General features: G+C 43.9%; 1 protein-coding gene across 2 annotated transcripts; it reads right to left on the bottom strand.

Annotated features, from left to right (window-relative positions):
- Positions 1 to 1868: 1868 nt before the first annotated feature.
- Positions 1869 to 21717, bottom strand: LOC111975610 (mitochondrial coenzyme A transporter SLC25A42). Of its 2 annotated transcripts, none has more exons than XM_024004026.2 (8): positions 21298 to 21717; positions 20828 to 20964; positions 18325 to 18424; positions 18172 to 18197; positions 11378 to 11544; positions 7798 to 7914; positions 2801 to 2952; positions 1869 to 2693 (listed from the first exon to the last, which is right to left on the bottom strand). In XM_024004026.2, exons 2-8 carry the CDS (start codon positions 20906 to 20908, stop codon positions 2368 to 2370), a joined length of 969 nt encoding a protein of 322 aa, XP_023859794.1. In that variant the 5' UTR covers positions 20909 to 20964; positions 21298 to 21717; the 3' UTR covers positions 1869 to 2367. The 2 variants fall into 2 exon arrangements, with proteins under 2 accessions (XP_023859794.1, XP_023859795.1); XM_024004027.2 differs by having other exon boundaries at positions 21388 to 21476.
- Between the last annotated feature and the right edge of the window lie 53 nt (positions 21718 to 21770).

Consider the following 21770-nt stretch of genomic DNA (forward strand, 5'->3'; position numbering starts at 1 on the left):
TTCCAGTTAGACACTACAACTCTGTATTTCTAGACACCATAGTGAAACTGTGCAGTCAGGCTGAAATGATTACTGACTGTGAAGGAGTACCCTTCACTGTAAAATGAATGAATGTATTTATTGTGTGTTTATATATCTAGGATCCTAGCTAAATTGTCAATCCATTATCACATGCAAATCCAGTTAATTCATCTTTATTCATCAGCACAACCTTTAACTGGTGGTTTGAACGTTAGAATGAGTGACATGTCCCTTTATTGTCAGCTGACTGCTTGTGAGCCTTGCTAATATGCTGATTGCACACACCTGTGGCCTCCTGCCTGAAACGCTTCCGTTTGTTTAAATGGAGGATGGCYTTCAGTGTGTGAGGGACTGCAGGCATGTTGTTAATAAAAATAAACTATTTATGATATCACCATCTCTGTCTCATCAACGTGAGGGCATTATTGCACACCGACGGTCAGGTCCAATGGAGAATAAATACAAAATAATGTTATACTAATGCAATTGCTCAGATAAACCAAATTTAACAATTAAAAAAAACTTTTTTAAAAAGAGGGGTAAAAATTATCACTKGTTTTCAAAACTCGCCTTGTGAGGAGAGTGTCACAGGGCCTTTTTCTAAAATGTTTTATGAGATTGCAGAACACATTGGGAGGGATCTCAGACTATTCCTCCATACAGAATCCTTCCAGATACTTGATATCCTTTGTCTGCCCTCTTCAATTTAAACCAGTCCGGAGACTGAGATGGCCATTGCAAAATGTTGATTTTTGTGATCAATTAACCATTACTTTGTGGATTTTGATGTGAGCTTGGGGTTATCGTCTTGCTGGAAGATCCACTTGTGGCCAAGTTTCAGCATCCTAGAAGAGGCAATCAGGTTTTTGGCTAAAATGTCCTTGTACTGGGTAAAGTTCATGCTGCCGTTGACCTTAACAAGAGCCCCAGAACCAGTGGAAGCAAATTAGCCCAATAACATCAAAGATCCACCACCATATGGAACTGGAGGTGTTTTTTTCTCTTTATATGTATCATTCTGTGGAAGCCTAGAGCTTTATTGTCGCGTCATCTGACCATAGCAAAGGTTCCAAACCAACTGCCAATGCCATTTAGCAATCTCCATTTGTTAGATGACATGCCAATTGAGCTCTTTGGCCACGCACACCAGTTAATTGACCACAAAAATCAACATTTTGCAATGGCCATCAGTCTCCGGACTTGAACCACATGAAAAACCTGTGGTTTTAATTGAAAAGGGTAGCCCATAAGCGCAGATGAAGGATATCAAGGATCTGGAAATATTCTGTATGGAGGAATGGTCCAAGTTCCCTCCCAAAGTGTTCTCCAATCTCATAAAACATTTTAGAAAAGGCTCAGTGTCATTATCCTCGCAAGGAGAGGTATTGAAAACAAGTGTGGCAATAATTTTGACCTATCTTTTTTGGAGAAAAAATATTACTTGATAAACAAAGTCTCTTTCTCTGAGCAATTGTATTAGTATAAAATAGAATTTTCTCATTTTTGAGCATACAATATAGCTCAGTACTTGTATTTATTTTATACAGTATTTTTTGCTCATCTTTATCAAGGGTGGCAATACTTTTCCTGACAGTACATTCCATCTTGGCACGTCATAAAATTGACATTTTTAACCGTAAAAAAAACAGCAACAAGCTCTTTGGAACAAGACTACATTCCCAACTACCAGCAATCAAGAAACTATCAACAATCAGATTATATTGTCTGGCAGCAAGGCCCACTAGGTGACTCTTCCATGAAACGTTGATGCTAAATGCAAAAGTGAGCAGAGCAGCGGATTACAGCTGCAACAAGCCCTGAAATAATCAAGAAAAAAAGCAGCAATGCATGTTTGAAAATATAAGTGAATCTTCAGTTTAAAGCAACAGAAAACATTGTGAGCATAGTTGATCAAATTCCATACTAAAATGAACCGATTGTAAAGTTCTTCGCCTCTGAATATCTCCAGCCACATTAAGTGCCCTTACCAGAGATAATACCACAATCTCAAACAAATATCAGGACTGGAAATGTAAAATCATTCACATTCTCATACTGCAAACTCATGCACACATCTACCCTGTTTGAGGACACTTATTTTAGCCTTAGTACAGACATCCCATCCATCAACAGCAAGAGTGGGTGGTCTGGCTGTGTGTGCTTAATGTGTGTCAGAGGATGTGCGCTTAAATAAACTGACAGCTTCTGCCTCCTTCTGTCTGTCCAGTATCCACCCTTCCCTTTCAATCCCTATCTGACTTGCAGAGGATCCATATTGTGTCTGTGACCGACGGACGACAACTCTAGTCCCAACAGTGAACCTTTCCTCTGGCTCCCTCTGCTGGCTCAGTGTGTGAAGTATCCCAACTGGTGCATCTTGTGCAGGAGGTTGTGCATGAGGTCAAAGGTGGTGAAGCTGACCCCCACAGCAATAGGCCCTTTGATCCAGTTCATACTGAGGCCCTTGTAGAGTCCACGCACCACACCCTCCTGCACCACGATCGATTTCATGGTGTTCAGGACGCTGCCGTACTGTTGGCCCGTCACCCCTGCCGTCTGCATGCGTCGGCGAACCACGTCCAGCGGGTAAGAGGCCGACTGGCCGATCAGGCCAGCACACGCGCCAAATGCCAGACGCTCGTAGGAGTACGGCTGGGACCGCCTAGTCCTCTCTGGAGAAAGGAATGGGATAAGGAGAGACAGAGAGAGCAAATTAAGCCCTTAATCAAAAAGCTAATCATTACATTAAAACAGTTCTAAAAGAAAAAGGAGGATGTACCTGCATGTAGTTTCTTGAGGGTCTCATATGTGAAGAAGGTGATTCCTGAGTATGGGATCACTCCCAGGATGGTCGGGCAGAAGCCTCTGTACAGGGTCTTAATGCCCTCCTCCTGTGTAATGCGTACAAACACGTGCATAATGTTGCTGTACCTGTAGGGAAGAAAGATAAGAGTAGGATATTAACCTATATGGATATTAGATAAGGATAAAAACATTACCTATATACCTGTTAAACTTTGAATAAGTGGGCAAAGGGGGAACCACGTGCAGGCAGGGCTCGAAAAAAAAAAAATCATTGGTAGCAATGGTGCAACCAACTTAAAGTTAGGAGCACCACATACAATTTAGGAGCACCAGAAAATAAGATTTTTTAAAAAATTGATTGAGATACAGCCTATATTGGGCCTATATTAAGTCTAGTTACTTTTGAAGCACGTTTTGTGTTTTGTTTTTACTTTTACACAGGGGAGCCCAATTGAGACCAGGGTCTCATTCACAATGGTGCCCGGAGTACAAACATTTTCACAATCAAGAAAATGAACATAAAAAAAAAAACAAGGTACAATACTACACTTTCAACAAATAAACCATTACAATAAATCGAAACAACTGCAATCCTCAATGAATTCCTTTAACACCAGAGTCCTAAACTGGCCTAGCGGCAAAAGGGACTCAAGATACAAGGAATTTTGCAGGTTATTCAAACAATGAAGGGCACTAAAACTAAAGGAGGATTGACTTAAATTGGTCAAGCGGGTTTGGTAGCTCATTCTTTCGCAATGAAGTTAGGTAAGTTTGTGTAGTAGGGCTTTGGAAACAGAAAGGGAGTAATGAATTGATCTCCGGCACTTTAATGGGGACGAGCCAACCTTTTGTTACAGGATGCAGTGGTGAGTATCAAAACTGTCACCAGTGATAAAACTAATGGTGCTATGGTAGACAGCATCCAAAGGTTTAAGAGTAGGGGCTGTTGCAATCTGGTAAACAGTGTCACCATAATCAAGAACTGACTGTACAATCTGCTTCCTGCTATTTAGGGAGAGGCAAGATCTATTTATAAAAAATTAAGCCCCCTATAAATCTTAGCTTTTTAACTAGCTCATCTGTATGTTTTTAAACATTGTGACCTGTCCTCCACAATCACCCGACCTCAACCCAATTGAGATGGTTTGGGATGAGTTGGACCACAGAGTGAAGGAAAAGCAGCCAGCTCAGCATTTGTGGGAACTCCTTCAAGACTTTTGGAAAAGCATTCCAGGTGAAGTTGGTTGAGAGAATGCCAAGAGTGTGCAAAGCTGTCAAAGGCAAAGGGTGGCTACTTCGAAGAATCAAAAATTTATGATTTGTTGATTTGTTGAACACTTTTTTGGTTACTACATGTTATATCATAGTTTGTCTTCTCTATTATTCTACAATGTAGAAAATTGTAAAAAAATAAATAAAAAAAAACCTTGAATGAGTAGGTGTGTCCAAACTTTTGACTGGTACTGTATATACACACACAGTATTTACACTCCGGACTCTGACATTGCTCGCCCTAATATTGCTATATTTCTTATTATTTTACTTTTTAGATGTGTGTATGGTTGTGTATTGTTAGATATTACTGCACTGCTGGAGCTAGGAACACAAGCATTTCACTACAGCCACAATAACATCTGCTAAATATGTGTATGTGAACAATAAAATTAGATTTGAAGTGAATCAGGCCCTATGTTTTATTTTTATTAGTACATCATAGATGTACATCATCATTAGTACATCATAGATGTACAGTTGAAGTCGGAAGTTTACATACACTTAGGTTGGAGTCATTAAAACTCGTTTTTCAACCACTCCACAAATTTCATGTTAACAAACTATAGTTTTGGCAAGTCAGTTAGGACATCTGCTTGATACAAGTCATTTTTCCAACAATTGTTTACAGACAGATTATTTCACTTATAATTCACTGTATCACAATTCCAGTGGGTCAGAAGTTTACATACACTAAGTTGACTGTGCCTTTAAACAGCTTGGAAAATTCCAGAAAATTATGTCATGGCTTTAGAAGCTTCTGATAGGCTAATTGACATCATTTGAGTCAATTGGAGGTGTACCTGTGGATGTATTTCAAGGCCTACCTTCAAACTCAGTGCCTCTTTGCTTGACATCATGGGAAAATCAAAAGAAATCAGCCAAGACCTCAGAAAAAAATGGTGGACCTCCACAAGTCTGGTTCATCCTTGGGAGCAATTTCCAAACTCCTGAAGGTACCACGTTCATCTGTACAAACAATAGTACGCAAGTATAAACACCATGGGACCACGCAGCCGTCATACCGCTCAGGAAGGAGACGCGTTCGGTCTCCTAGACATGAACGTACWTTAGTGCCAAAAATGCAAATCAATCCCAGAACAACAGCAAAGGACCTTGTGAAGATGCTGGAGGAAACAGGTACAAAAATATCTATATACACAGTAAAACGAGTCCTATAACGACATAACCTGAAAGGCTGCTCAGCAAGGAAGAAGCCACTGCTCCAAAACCGCCATAAAAAAGCCCGACTACGGTTTGCAACTGCACATTGTGACAAAGATCGTACTTTTTGGAGAAATGTCCTCTGGTCTGATGAAACACAAATAGAACTGTTTGGCCATAATGACCATCCTTATGTTTGGAGGAAAAAGGGGAAGCTTGCAAGCTGAAGAACACCATCCCAACTGTGAAGCACGGGGTTGTCAGCATCATGTTGTGGGGGTGCTTTGCTGCAGGAGGGACTGGTGCACTTCACAAAATAGATGGCTTCATGAGGAAGGAAAATTATGTGGATATATTGAAGCAACATCTCAAGACATCAGTGAGGAAGTTAAAGCTTGGTCGCAAATGGGTCTTCCAAATGGACAATGACCCCAAGCATACTTCCAAAATTGTGGCAAAATAGCTTAAGGACAACAAAGTCAAGGTATTGGAGTGGCCATCACAAAGCCCTGACCTCAATCCTATAGAACATTTTTAGGCAGAACTGAAAAAACGTGTGTGAGCAAGGAGGTCTACAAACCTGACTCCGTTACACCAGCTCTGTCAGGAGGAATGGGCCAAAATTCACCCAACTTGTTGTGGGAAGCTTGTGGAAGGCTACCTGAAACGTTTGACCCAAGTTAAACAATTTAAAGGCAATGCTACCAAATACTAATTGAGTGTATGTAAACTTCTGACCCACTGGGAATGTGATGAAAGAAAGAAATACTGAAATAAATCATTCTCTCTACTATTATTCTGACATTTCGCATTCTTAAAATAAAGTGGTGATCCTAACTTACCTAAAACAGGGCATTTTTACGAGGATTAAATGTCAGGAATTGTGAAACTGACTTTAAATGTATTTGGCTAAGGTGTATGTAAACTTCTGACTTCAACTGTACATCATTGACATTAAAGGGTTGAAATAAAAATAAAGTATATTAGTCTGTTAATGCATCATTCTCTACAATCTGTTTTGAGGTCATTAGATTTTCAGAGATGATCCTTTCAAACAGGTGGCCAGCTGAGGCAAAATGCTTATTAAAAGCATCACAKATTTCTATTTAGTCTAGATTGGGTGCAGAGGCTGTCAAAACCTGCTGGGGAAATGAGGGGGTGTTTTGTTTCAAAGATTTYACCACTTCCCAGAAATTGGCTAGATTACCACCACTCTCAGATACACAATTCAAGAAGCATGTTGATTTTGTTATTTTAAACAGGGATAGGCATCTATTTCTCAAATGTCTGAAGGACTGCCAATCAGAAGTAGAAACAGTCCATCTGGCCTTAACCCAAGCTAAATTTCTTTAGAGTAAACCATGGATTGCATCGGTCTTTTAACCTTAGTTTTTTGTAATGCACATGTTTATCTGCAAGAGAGTTAAACAGGGAAATAAATAAATTGTTTGCCTTTAACTAATATGTAACACCATTAAACACATTAATTTATTATAAAAGCTAAAATAAATCATATGAATACCTGTAATTGAAATGACAAAGTCACTTGTGGAATAGTAGGTTTCTACATTGTGTATGAATCCCTATTTTCCCATTGAGATTCATTACATTGAAAATTGGACACATTCTCTTAAAAACGTAAGGTTTGTATTGACGATCATTGATCTCCTGAAGAATCTATCCATTGCCCTTTCTTTTCTATGGCCCCAAATGTTTGGACAAAGACAGTACAGTATGAAGATAGGCAGAAACTGCTTCTTCAATATAAATTCCAGATCACACTTGTAGGCGATGTCATGGCGAAGTTGGCTAGCTAAACTCATGGGTAGAAACACGTCATCGGGTCTAACTTTCGTATCGCGCCAAACTGTTCATGTGCAGGCCGTCAAATCAAAGGCACTCCTCAATATAAAGTAATTTCTTGACGAAAATCACTTTCACAAGGTTGGAGTAATAACATGTTTAACTACTTAAGACATTCGCTAGAATCTAGGTTGTGTCTTTAGATTGAGAAAATTAACAACTATGGATGAATTTTTCACTTCTCTCATTGACTTCTCAAACCCCAAACCCTGGCTTAGTCTGCTTGGTCTGTTTCGCAAGTGTTCCCGTAGTTTCACGATGTTGCGCCTTTGGGTTTAGAAACTGTGTGGTTTTGAGCAGTTTTAGAATGGCCCACAAAATGGTTTATGAATGTAAAATGTGGTCAATGCAATTCGCTATAGAAATATAAAAATGTTGAGGCGGTAATATAGGTCAGATCTTGGTTGGGTTAGAAGGAAGCTAGCTGTTTTCGCTGTAGTAATTGTGCAACCATCACGCTAACACATCTGCACTCGTTTGTTTCTTTAAGACACTCGGAAACAACAATTATGGGAGATTTTGTTCATAGTCACACAGTGCTCCCAAAATAAAACTCCTGGTCGCACAGCAAAATATTTMGTCGCATTTTTTTGTCGCACTTTAGAGCCCTGTGTGCAGGTATTTTTATACATTCAAAGATTGACATTTATGAGTGTTATTGGAGAGCCCTACATTTGTCTGGGTGTCACTGCCATCCTGGCCCGCACCATGTCCAGGGGGTAGGTGAGCATGGCAGCTGTGGTGCCAGCCAACGACCCTGCCAGGAAACGTGGAAAAGGAGTAAGGGCTCTGAAACAGACAGATCAAATTACATTAGAGTGCAGCTATGGTTTCGACAATGGATATCATTGTATTATTATGATTTTATTTTTCACACAAGAGAAAATGGTTTGTTCTGTTCAAGAAAGATCACTGAAGGATTGCCTTGGAGGCTGATGATGACCACCAGAGTTCAGGATGGTGCTACATTAACAAATCAAATCAAATTGTATTAGTCATGCGCCGAATACAACAGGTGTAGACCTTACAGTGATGCTTACTTACAAGCCCCTAACCAACAATGTAGTTTAAAAATTAAGAAATAAAAGGAACAAGTAATTAAAGAGCAGCAGTAAAATAACAATAGCGAGACTATATACAGGGGGTACCGGTACAGAGTCAATGTGCGGGGGCACCGGTTAGTTGAGGTAATTGAGGTAATATGAACATGTAGGAAGAGTTATTAAAGTGACTATGCATAGACAATAACAGAGTAGCAGCGGCGTAAAAGAGGGTTTGGGGGGGCAATGCAAATAGTCTGGGTAGCCATTTTGATTAGATGTTCAAGAGTCTTATGGCTTGGGGGTAGAGGCTGTTTAGAAGCCTCTTGGACCTAGACTTGGCYCTCCGGTACCGCTTGCCGTGCAATAGCAGAAAGAACAGTCTATGACTAGGSTAGCTGGAGTCGCTGGTGTTCCTCTGACACCGCCTGGTATAGAGGTCCTGGATGGCAGGAAGCTTGGCCCCAGTGATGTACTGGGCCGTTCACACTACCCTCTGTAGTGCTTTGCGGTCTGAACCCGAGCAGTTGCCATACCAGGCAGTGATGCAGCCAGTCAGGATACTCTCGATGGTGCAGCTGTAGAACCTTTTGAGGATCTGAGGACCCATGCCAAATCTTTTCAGTCTCCTAAGGGGGAATAGGTTTTGTTGTGTCTTCTTCACAATTGTCTTGGTGTGCTTGGACCATGTTAGTTTGTTGGTGATGTGGACACCAAGGAACTTGAAGCTCTCAACCTGCTCCACCACAGCCCCGTCAATGAGAATGGGGGCGTGCTCGATCCTCCTTTTCCTGTAGTCTACAATCATCTCCTTTATCTTGATCATGTTGACGGAGAGGTTGTTGTTCTGGCACCACACGGCCAGGTCTCTGACCTCCTCCCTATAGGCTGTCTCGTTGTTGTCGGTGATCAGGCCTACCACTGTTGTGTCATCGGCAAACTTAATGATGGTGTTGGAATCGTGCCTGGCAGTGCAGTCATGAGTGAACAGGGAGTACAGGAGGGGACTGAGCACTCACCACTGAGGGGTCCTTGGTTGAGGATAAGCGTGGCGGATGTGTTGTTACCTTTCCTTACCACCTGGGGGCGGCCCATCAGGAAGTCCAGGATCCAGTTGCAGAGGGAGATGTTTAGTCTCATGGTCCTTAGCTTATTGATGAGCTGTGAGGGCACTATGGTGTTGAACGATGAGCTGCAGTCAATAAATAGCATTCTCACATAGGTGTTTCTTTTGTTCTGGTGGGAAAGGGCAGTGTAGAGTGCAATAGAGATTGCATCATCTGTGGATCTGTTAGGGCAGTGTGCAAAATGGAGTGGGTCTAGGGTTTATGGGACAATGGTGTTGATGTGAGCCATGACCAGCCTTTCAAAGCACTTCATGGCTACAGACGTGAGTGCTACGGGTCAGTAGTCATTTAGGCAGGTTACCTTAGTGTTCTTGGGCACAGGGACTATGGTGGTCTACTCAGACAGGGAGAGGTTGAAAATGTCAGTGAAGACACTTGCCAGTTGATCAGCGCATGCCCGCAGTACACYTCCTGGTAATTAATCTGGCCCTGCGGCCTTGTAAATGTTGACCTGTTTAAAGGTCTTACTCACATTGGCTGCGGAGAGCGTTATCACACAGTCYTCCAGAACAGCTGGTGCTCTTATGCATGTTTCAGTGTTATTTGCCTCGAAGCAAGCATAGAAGTAGTTTAGCTCGTCTGGTAGGCTCATGTCACTGGGCAGCTCTCGGCTGTGCTTCCCTTTGTAGTCTGTAATGGTTTGCAAGCCCTGCCACATCCAAGGACTGCCATAGCCGGTGTAATACAATTTAATCTCAGTCCTGTATTGACGCTTTACCTGTTTGATGGTTCGTCSGAGGGCATAGCGGGATTTCTTATAAGTTTCCGGGTTAGAGTCCCAGCTCTAGCCTTTAGCTCAGTGCGGATGTTGCCTATAATCCATGGCTTCTGGTTGGAGTATATACATACAGTCACTGTGGGGGCGACGTCATCGATGCACTTATTGATGAAGCCAGTGACTGATGTGGTGTACTCCTCAATGCCATCGGAAGAATCACGGAACATATTCCAGTCTGTGCTAGCAAAACAGTCCTGTAGCTTAGCATCGGCTTCATCTGACCACTTTTTTTTGGACCGAGTCACTGGTGCTTCCTGCTTTAATTTTTGCTTGTAAGCAGGAAATAGGAGGATAGAATTATGGTCAGATTTGCCAAATGGTGTGTGAGGGAGAGCTTTGTACACGTCTCTGTGTGTGGAGTAAAGGTGGTCTAGAGTTTTTTTTCCCTCTGGTTGCACATTTAACATGCTGATAGAAATTTGATAAGACGGATTTAAATTTCCCTGCATTTAAGTCCCCGGCCAATATCAGCGCTGCCTCTGGATGAGCGTTTTCCTGTTAACTTATGGCGGAATAGAGCTCATTGAGTGTGGTCTTAGTGCCAGCATCGGTCTGTGGTGATATGTAAACAGCTACGAAAAATACAGAAACTCTCTAGGTAGATAGTGTGGTCTACAGCTTATCATGAGATACTCTACCTCAGGTGAGCAAAACCTCAAGACCTCCTTAGATATCATGCACCAGCTGTTGTTTACAAATATACATAGTCCGCCGCCCCTTGTACCAGACGCCGCTGTTCTATCCTGCCATACAGCGTATAACCAGACAGCTGTATGTTGATAATGTTGTCGTTCAGCCACGACTCCGTGAATCATAAGATATTAAAGTTTAATGTCCCATTGGTAGTTTAATCTTCCTCGTAGGTCATCGATTTTATTTTTCAATGATTGCATGTTAGCTAGAAGAATGGAAGGCAGTGGGGGTTTATTCGATTGCCTACAAATTCTCAGAAGGCAGCCCGACCTCCGTCCTCTTTTTCTCTGTCTTCTCGCAAATGACGGGGATTTGGGCCTGTTCCCGGGAAAGCAGTATGTTCTTCACGTCGGGCTCATTAAAGGAAAAAAAAGCTTCTGCCAGTTCGTGGTGAGTAGTCGCTGTTCTGATGTCCAGAAGTTATTTGCGGTCATAAGAGATGGTAGCAGCAACATTGTGTACAAAATAAGTAAAAAAATAAGTTACAAACAACGCAAAAAAATGAACAAAAAAACACATTAGGTTAGGAGCGCGTAAAACGTGAGCCATCTTCTCCGGCACCATGATACATATGTGTATTCTCAATTATTTTCACTGAGGGGGACTTTACTCACTTTCCCTGGAAGCCATAGGATTCCCCCAGGATTCTCTTGTACTGGTCGTGGGAGCAGAACTGGATGGCAGCGTAGGGGATGACCCGCACCATGGTGGCAGAGTTGCCCCTCCACAGACTGAGGAAGCCATCTTTCATGTATGTACAGTAGAGGAGTCTGAAGGCTTCCTGGAGGGGGGGGCACACAGCAACACAACACCCTTAACACTAACTCAACAAGACATTCGTGGTCCTGCACCCACTCTCCGAGGGTGTCTCATTGAGAGTGGAATATGCTAAAAACAACATTTCCAAATCACACATGTACGGGTGTGAAATAGGAGAAATATAAGCACCTACCAAATAATTGTTACTATTATTAGGGGTCCAAGCCCTGAAAGGGATGGAACACTATTATAATTGCTAGGATTAACATTACATTTATACATTTTATTCCTATTTTTGGAGAGCTATAGCTCTTAAATGGTAAGACCTACAAACTTGGTGGGAGGTGTAAATTGGTGGCCGAATACATCTGGTTACACGTGGTGTAACCAGTCTCGGCCAAATGGTGGCGCTACAAACAACATTTGACTTCAAAAGGTTTTACATTTTTCGACAGCATCTCCTCAGAGACCACTAAACCGATTTCTCCAAAACTTGGTGTTAAACATCTATAGACCAAGATTTGTAAATGGATTATAAATTAAGTTGATATCTTAAACGTCATGGCCGTTGTGAGCCAATGAAGTTGAGTGAGGTTGGGCCTGACAATTTAAGTCGCTCTTGGAGGGAATGGACTAAGGATGTTAATGGTTAGCCGCCGGAAAAATATATTGACCATGCTTATCGGTCTATAGGTTAATTTGCATAAATGTGTGGAATTAAATTGCCGACTTTGTATTTTCGTTAGTCGTCATGTGTCTTGTCACACGCGCACAGCATACACAGCCTAGTTTGAGGAGCGAAATGGCCTATCACCTGTCAGAGCACCTCCTCAAAAAGCTGGTACTGGAGTGAAACATGCTTTTATAAGCCCAGTCATTGCGCAAAAGATTATAATTCTAAATGCAATTGTGTGTTAAAAACTTTTTTGATGGCCACGATTAAAAAAGCTACTATTTTTATTTCTCAATCTCAACTTGGAATTAAAGCGCAACTCCCATTCGCCATTCGAGTGCATAGGCTATAGTCAACGGTAAGCAGAGTCACCCACCACTTTACAATGTGACCTTGAGGCAGTATAATTGCTTGAAACCTGAATGTTTTACTTTACCTCAAATAATGAGGAATGTCTTACCTTGCTTCAAAAAAGCCTAGCCAAAATTCAACCATAGAAAATGTGAAGGCAATTATTTTATAAAAGACTTCCTCATGCCATTAACCAGAATTTATCTACTGTTCTATTGATTTTCATATCAACTTTATTTCATTGTCCAAAAGCCAGAGGCACAATCCTAGTCATATTACCAATCCATCCTAGTTGCGGCTATCAGATTCCCTGTAACGATCGTCTTGATGAGAATGAGCGGACCAAGGCGCAGCGGGTGATGAATACATAATGAATATTTATTTACAAGACAAACACTGACACGAACTACACTTGATAATTAACAAAATAACAAACAAACGACTTAGACTGACCTAAAACATGAGAACTTACAAATACACGAAGAACGCACGAACAGGTACAGACTACAAACAAACGCTACAGTCCCGTGTGGTACGAACATACATACAGACACGGAAGAAAATCACCCACAAACAAACTGTGAGAACAGCCTACCTTAATATGGTTCTCAATCAGAGGAAACGTCAAACACCTGCCTCTAATTGAGAACCATATCAGGCAACACCTTAAACCCAACATATTAAACCCAACATAGAAACACATAACATAGAATGCCCACCCCAACTCACGCCCTGACCAACTAAACACATACAAAAACAAGAGAAAACAGCAGGAAACGTGACATAACCCCCCCCCCTCAAGGTGCGAACTCCGGGCGCACCAGCATAAAGTCTAGGGGAGGGTCTGGGTGGGCATCTGTCCACCGGTGGCGGCTCAGGCTCTGGCGTGGTGCCCACTCCACCATAGTCAATCCCCGCTTTTGTAGCCTCCTCCCAATGACCACCCTCCAATTTAACCCCACTGGATTAAGGGGCAGCACTGAGGGACGGCAGCTCCGGACTGAGGGACGGGACTCCGGACTGAGGGACTGCAGCTCCGGACTGAGGACTGCAGCTCCGGACTGAGGGACTGCAGCTCCGGACTGGCTGACGGATCTGGCTGCTCTGGCTGGCTGACGTCTGGCTGCTCATGGCTGGCTGACGCTCTGGCTGCTATGGCTGGCTGACGGCTCTGGCTGCTCATGGCTGGCTGACGGCTCTGGCTGCTCATGGCTGGCTGACGGCTCTGGCTGCTCATGGCTGGCTGACGGCTCTGGCTGCTCATGGCTGGCTGACGGCTCTGGCTGCTCATGGCTGGCTGACGGCTTGGCTGCTCATGGCTGGCTGACGGCTCTGGCTGCTCATGGCTGGCTGAGCTCTGGCTCTAGGCTCTGCTGCTCATGGCTGGCTGACGGCTCTGGCTGCTCATGGCTGGCTGACGGCTCTGGCTGTCATGCGGCTGACGCTTGGCTGCTCATGGCTGGCTGACGGCTCTGGCTGCTCATGCGGCTGACGGCTCTGGCTGCTCATGGGCTGGCTGACGGCTCTGGCTGCTCATGTGCTGGCTGACGGCTCTGGCTGCGCTGACGGCTCTGGCCTGCTCATGGCTGGCTGACGGCTCTGGCTGCTCATGGCTGGCTGACGGCTCTGGCTGCTCATGGCTGGCGGACGGCTCTGGCTGCTCATGGCTGGCGGACGGCTCTGGCTGCTCATGGCTGGCGGAAGGCTTGGCTGCTCCTGGCTGGCGGAAGGCTTCTGGCTGCTCCTGTCTGGCGGAAGGCTCAGGCTGCTTCCTGTCTGTCTGGCGGAAGGCTCAGGCTGCTCCTGTCTGGCGGAAGGCTCTGGCTGCTCCTGTCTGGCGGGAAGCTCTGGCTGCTCCTGTCTGGCGGACGGCTCTAGCGGCTCCTGGCTGGCGGACGGCTCTAGCGGCTCATGACAGACGGGCGGCTTTGAAGGCTCGGGACAGACGGGCAGCTCTGACGGCTCGGGACAGACGGCCAGCTCTGACGGCTCGGGACAGACGGGCAGCTCTGACGGCGCTTGGCAGACGGGCAGCTCTGACGGCGCTTGGCAGACGGGCAGCTCTGACGGCGTTGGGCAGACGGGCAGCTTTGAAGGGCTTGGCAGACGGGCAGCTCAAACGGCGTTGGGCAGACGGCAGACTCTGGCCGGCTGAGGCGCACTGTATGCCTGGTGCGGGTTGCCGGAACTGGAGGTACCGGGCTAAGGACACGCACCTTCAGGCTAGTGCGGGGAGCAGAAACAGGACGCACAAGACTCTGGAGACGCACAGGAGGCTTGGTGCGTGGTGTAGGCACTGGTGGTAATGGGCTGGAGACACGCACCATAGGGCTAGTGCGTGGAGGAGGAACAGGGCTCTGGAGACGCACAGGAAGCCTGGTGCGTGGTGTAGGCACTGGTGGTACTGGGCTGGGGCGGGGAGGTGGCGCCGGAAATACCGGACCGTGCAGGCGTACTGGCTCCCTTGAGCACTGAGCCTGCCCAACCTTACCTGGTTGTATGCTCCGGAACGTGACATTCCCCCTCTTTCTACAAGTTGCTAATTGAGATTTTTTACCTCTGTTACATATGGAACCACTGGCATTAGATGTGCTGTTTAGAACAGTGTTTTCAGCTCCGCTGGCATTAGATGTGCTGTTTAGAACAGTGTTTTCAGCTCCGCTGGCATTAGATGTGCTGTTTAGAACAGTGTTTTCAGCTCCGCTGGCATTAGATGTGCTGTTTAGAACAGTGTTTTCAGCTCCGCTGGCATTAGATGTGCTGTTTAGAACAGTGTTTTCAGCTCCGCTGGCATTAGATGTGCTGTTTAGAACAGTGTTTTCAGCTCCGCTGGCATTAGGTGAGCTGTTAAGAACAGTGTTTTCAGCTCGCTGGCATTAGATGTGCTGTTTAGAACAGTGTTTTCAGCTCCGCTGGCATTAGGTGTGCTGTTTAGAACAGTGTTTTCAGCTCCGCTGGCATTAGATTGGCTGTTTAGAACAGTGTTTTCAGCTCCGCTGGCATTAGGTGCGTGTTTAGAACAGTGTTTTCAGCTCCGTGGCATTAGGTGTGCTGTTTAGAGACAGTGTTTTCAGCTCCACTGGCATTAGGTGTGCTGTTTAGAACAGTGTTTTCAGCTCCGCTGGCATTAGGTGAGCTGTTTAGAAAAGTGTTTTCGCTCCGCTGGCATTAGGTGAGCTGTTTAGAACAGTGTTTTCAGCTCCGCTGGCATTAGGTGAGCTGTTTAGAACAGTGTTTTCAGCTCCGCTGGCATTAGGTGAGCTCTGTTTAGAACAGTGTTTTCAGCTCCGCTGGCATTAGGTGAGCTGTTGTAGAACAGTGTTTTCAGCCGCTGGCATTAGATGTGCTGTTTAGAACGTGTTTTCAGCTCCGCTGGCATTAGGTGAGCTGTTTAGAACAGTGTTTTCAGCTCCGCTGGCATTAGATGTGCTGTTTAGAACAGTGTTTTCAGCTCCGCTGGCATTAGATGTGCTGTTTAGAACAGTGTTTTTCAGCTCCGCTGGCATTAGATGTGCTGTTTAGAACAGTGTTTTCAGCTCCGCTGGCATTAGATGTGCTGTTTAGAACAGTGTTTTCAGCTCCGCTGGCATTAGGTGAGCTGTTTAGAACAGTGTTTTCAGCTCCGCTGGCATTAGGTGTGCTGTTTAGAAACAGTGTTTTCAGCTCCGCTGGCATTAGGTGGCTGTTTAGAACAGTGTTTTCAGCTCCGCTGGCATTAGGTGTGCTGTTTAGAACAGTGTTTTCAGCTCCACTGGCATTAGTGTGCTGTTTAGAACAGTTTTTCAGCTCCGCTGGCATTAGGTGAGCTGTTTTAGAACAGTGTTTTAGCTCCGCTGGCATTAGGTGAGCTGTTTAGAACAGTGTTTCAGCTCCGCTGGCATTAGGTGAGCTGTTTAGAACAGTGTTTTCAGCTCCGCTGGCATTAGGTGAGCTGTTTAGAACAGTGTTTTCAGCTCCGCTGGCATTAGGTGAGCTGTTGAGAACAGTGTTTTCAGCTCCGCTGGCATTAGATGTGCTGTTTAGAACAGTGTTTTCAGCTCCGCTGGCATTAGATGTGCTGTTTAGAACAGTGTTTTCAGCTCCGCTGGCATTAGATGTGCGTGTTTAGAACAGTGTTTTCAGCTCCGCTGGCATTAGATGTGCTGTTTAGAACAGTGTTTTCAGCTCCGCTGGCATTAGATGTGCTGTTTAGAACAGTGTTTTCAGCTCCGCTGGCATTAGATTTAAAACTGTTTTCCCACAAATTGCATTTTAGCAAATTATGTTTTATTAGCTGCTTCATTACAGCAGCTGCATGTTCCATAATAGGCTATAGCCTTTTGACTAAGACGATAGGCTTATTGTTGCATGTTTTCATTAATGAAACATTTCTGTTCCTTGTATGCATGCATAGTATTTTTTGTTGGTCACGCAATTTTACTGTTAGGAATTGATTTTACCGTTTGTTGACTGATTAATGAGGATCGGTTAGTCAGCAGGAAAATTGACAGAAATGTACATCCCTAATCAAGACGCAGAACAAGACTAGACTTTCTGAGACACAGACCAAGGACCAGTGTATCGAGACCATGACCAGACCAAGACCAGTTTAAAATGGGGAAAAACAAGATCAGTAGAGTAAACTTGAGTAGAGTACAGTACAATACATTAGACTGGTAATGTTTGGGCCAAATATGCYTCTATGTTTGGGCTCTTGGAGGGTTGGACCTCCCTGCTGGCTAAGCATCTCAATAATCTATACTATTTCCTGAAGTGTGCACTGGTCCACTATTCACATGGTGGTTCTCTGTAGATGAGTTGGTTGAGCATGGCTCTTGCAACACCAGGATAGTGGGTTCAATTCTCAGTATACGCATGACTAAGTTGCCTTGGATAAAAGCAACCTACTAAATGGCATATATTACATGTTATAAGATTTGTGTAAGTGCAAGAAATGGAGTCAAGACCGGAACCTACAATACATGCATGCTCTTCCATAGTGTTCAACCCTGACTTTTGCCATGAGGTGAGCATGGCTCAGAGGGTTGTAATACATGCCATCCCATGGCGGGCCGGGTTCAAATCTCACCAATGCAGCTTTCAGACAGACATCCCTGGACAGTGAGGAATTGTTGGTGTTGTGTCTGAACCGAATCTGATTATGTAAAATAAGGCCGTAATATTTGAGAAAGAGAAAAGGGCTAAACGGGAAAAAAGGCTTGGACCCCAGGTAATTGCTGCTTGCAGCTATATTTATTATTATTAACTCAACAAGACACCTTGGGGAGAATCCTAACTTCAAATTGTCACTTAGTCATGCATTGACGTCAATGGGAGACTATGTGAAAATGTGATTTAAGTGGAAGATAGGATTCACCCTTATGGCAGCATGGAGAGAATTTGTGACTGTTCAGCATTCTAATATTTAATATACAGAACATTACCTTTGAAATAGCAATGTTTTGAGTCATCCAGCTTCAGACAGACAGATTAAAAAGTAACACACACCCAAGTTACCAAATAACATTCCCATCTAAGAGATAACACCATTAAATCCTGCTCTGCCAGCCTCTGCCAATTGGGAAGACATACAGTACATCAAGTACATCTTTATTAATTTTAATGCGAGTTATATAATAAACTCACCTTAGCAGAGAATCTTTGTGAAGACACTAAAGTAGGAGAAGGAGGAAAATAAGTATTAAGGCAAAGATACTAACAATTAAATGAGTATATATTTACGAAAGGAACCCCTACTTTATATTCTGAGTGCCTGTTCATCCAGGGAAATGGCCTTACCTTGGAAGATGATCTTGGTTCTGTCCAGAGGAGCTATAACTGTTTTGGCCACAGCTCCTGCCAATGCTCCACATAGCAGGGAGTCCAACACTGTCCATCTCTGCACCCAGAAAGAAACACTCATTGTTCCACTTCACACAGGACACAAAAGACAAATTCACTTTGAAATTATATCAGTCATAAACATACTCCATAACTCACGACTAGCATCACTACTCTGGACGGTTCTGACTTAGAATATGTGGACAACTACAAATACCTAGGTGTCTGGTTAGACTGTAAACTCTCCTTCCAGACTCACATTAAGCATCTCCAATCCAAAATTAAATCTAGAATCAGCTTCCTATTTCGCAACAAAGCCTCCTTCACTCATGCTGCCAAACATACCCTCGTAAAACTGACTATCCTACCGARCCTTGACWTSGGKYATMTKATTTACAAAATAGCCTCCAACACTCTACTCAGCAAACTGGATGTAGTCTATCACAGTGCAATCCGTTTTGTCACCAAAGCCCCATATACCAACCAACACTGCGACCTGTATGCTCTCGTTGACTGACCCTCGCTTCATATTTGTCGCCAAATCCACTGGCTCCAGGTCATCTATAATCTTTGCTAGGTAAAGCCCCGCCTTATCTCAGTTCACTGGTCACCATAGCAACACCCACCCGTAGCACGCGCTCCAGCAGGTATATTTCACTGGTCATCCCCAAAGCCAACACTTCCTTTGGCTGCCTTTCCTTCCAGTTCTCTGCTGCCAATGACTGGAACGAATTGCAAAAATCACTGAAGTTGGAGACTTATTTCTCCCTCTCTAACTTTAAGCATCAGCTGTCAGAGCAGCTTACCGATCACTGTACCTGTACACAGCCAATCTGTAAATAGCACACCCAACTACCTCATCCCCATATTGTTATTTATCTTCTTGCTCTTTTGCACCCCAGTATCTCTACTTGCACATCATCATCTGCACATCTATCATTCCAGTGTTAATTGCTAAATTGTAATTATTTCGCCTCTATGGCCTATTTATTGCCTTACCTCACTACTCTTCTACATTTGCACACACGGTACATAGATTTTTTTCTACTGTGTTATTGACTGTACGTTTGTTAATGTGTTGTTGTTTTTGTAGCACTGCTTTGCTTTATCTTGGCCAGGTTGCAGTTGTAAATGAGAACTTGTTCTCAACTGGCCTACCTGGTCAAATAAAGGTGAAATACAATAAATAAACACTACAGCAGTAATGGAGACTATAACATGTCATGATCACTGGCTGCAGATACAGGCTAAAGCAGGGCTCTTCAACCGTGTTCCTGGAGCGCTACCATCCTGTAACCCTAATCTAGCACACCTGGTTCTACTAATTAGAATAGGTTGATAAACTCAACCAAGTTAGTTACAACTGGGGTTGGAGTGAAAACCTACAGGAGGGTAGCTCTCCAGGAACAGGGTTGGAGACCCCTGGGCTAAAGGTATCACATATAGGTTTCTCATGCTCTTGGAGTACTGCCAGGGTGTAATTTGAATTAGCTTGCAACAGATTTCTAACCCATTTTACAGTAGACTGTAGTAAACCTCTCCTCCATGACTATACACTTCATATGATCTGCAGAGCAGTAATGCGCCATTATGTCATTGTATCGTGTAGGCTACTTTAGTGTACAGCACTCCAGACATAAACAGCTTTACTTGCCTCTAACTGGAGGTGGAGATAATCTCTTAGCTGGTTCAGAATGTGTTTGTGTGTGTGAGGGTGTGGGTTGTAAAAGTTAATTGCACGGTGGACCCAATAAAATCCCTAATAAGGTATGTTTAGGATGCAGAGGGAGATAAGTATTTTGAGGCCACACTGGGAATTTTCAAGCAGTCTGCAGCAATGCGTAGGTTGGAAGGTTTTGACTTGAGCAGCCATAGAGGTAGGCAGATCTCGAGAGAGACTGCTTTTTATGGTGACCGACTTCTGTACTGCTCTTTGTTGCGCTCTTGGGCAACTGAAGAATTTGCATTACAGCGACTTTTTTTATTCAGTTAAGAACAAATTCTTATTTACAATGACGGTCTACCCTAACCCGGACGACACTGGGCCAATTGTGCGCCGCCCTACGGGACTCCCAATCACAGCCGGTTGTGATACAGCCTGGAATCGAACCAGGGTCTGTAGTGACGCCTCTAGCACTGATATGCAGTGCCTTAGACCGATGCGCCACTCGGGAGCCCCAAATTASTGATGACTAATGTTGCCAGTGCCATTTGATACTACTTAACAATAAATAAAGATAAAACATGCAATCTAGTCTAGTCCACTCTAACCCCATACCCATGTCCCAGGGTCTCCCATACTACCCAAAGGTTACTTGCTGTTCTGGTAAACATATTTGGCAGCCTTCAGCTGGCTGGTCTTGGCCTGCATGTTCCTGCTATAAACAGCTCTGTGGTATGTAGGCCTGCCTGGCTACTGCATCAGGGAAAACCCATGATGTAGGGGCTGAGGGGGGCTCACTTTAGCCTGGCCAGAGGGAGGGAGAGACAACACTGCTGCCTGGGGCTGTGCCATCTGGTGGTCCTGCACTGTATGGGCCATGTGTGCCCTTGACGACGCCCAGTATCTATGACAGTCAGTCAACACCAGACAATCCACTGCAGGAGATAGAAACATGATGATAAACAACATATAGCTCTGTGTCACCTTCAATAAATACACTGTTAAATGTATCAACTTCCCTATTTGCAAAGTAACAGAAAATAATTAACACCTAGCTACATACTGTTTAATTTCCTCTGTAATAAAACAGTACATCACAATTGGCTATGTAATTCATTCTAGAATATTCCCAACTAAATGTAACATTTTTACTTATTATGAACACAATATATGATGTACTATTATTATGAGACACTCACCAATCCCTGCAAAATAATCGAAATAAATAATGAAACGTTAAGAGTGAAAAAGTAAACATTGCTACACACCACTTTAGCAGCACACCACTTGGGCTAAAAATAAAGAAGTGCAAATGAATGCGCATACGAATTCCTCGCCCTTAATCTTGATTACTGTACGTGTGTTTGTTGCAAATCCGGCCAATCTTGAACAATCTTCAGCAATGTTTCACATTGTGTTCAACTCCTCTGTCGTCTTCCGAGATCCGTCGCCACATTTCTCTGTCTGTTTGATGTCGTTGGGTCAATATCTGTGGTCAACACATCAGTCAACTTGTCCGTCTATCTCAGCGTTTACGATTTTTTCCAAGGTGATTGAAAACGACAGCTGCCAAACTGCGACAGGGAAGGTGATGGCCTATTTTTAGGTGTTGTTTTTCTAAAAATTATTGGAGTTTGCTCGCGCACGAGATTATTGTCTTTCAAGGGTTTATCAATTTGAGGGCACGTACAATTGTTTTGGACTACAAGTCCCATAGACATTTTCAAACCGAACATTGGAC

The sequence above is a fragment of the Salvelinus sp. IW2-2015 genome, linkage group LG16, assembly GCF_002910315.2.
Source record: "Salvelinus sp. IW2-2015 linkage group LG16, ASM291031v2, whole genome shotgun sequence".
Classification (NCBI taxonomy): Eukaryota; Metazoa; Chordata; class Actinopteri; order Salmoniformes; family Salmonidae; genus Salvelinus; species Salvelinus sp. IW2-2015.

Excerpts from the sequence above, each read along its gene's own strand:
- LOC111975610 (XM_024004026.2), bottom strand. The coding sequence starts at position 20,908 with ATGGCCCATACAGTGCAGGACCACCAGATGGCACAGCCCCAGGCAGCA. Across the intron at positions 18,425-20,827 it reads CTCCCTCTGGCCAGGCTAAA|AGATGGACAGTGTTGGACTC; the intron begins GTGAGCCCCCCT and ends TTCTGGGTGCAG. Across the intron at positions 2,953-7,797 it reads GCAGTGACACCCAGACAAAT|GTACAGCAACATTATGCACG; the intron begins GTAGGGCTCTCC and ends TCTTCCCTACAG.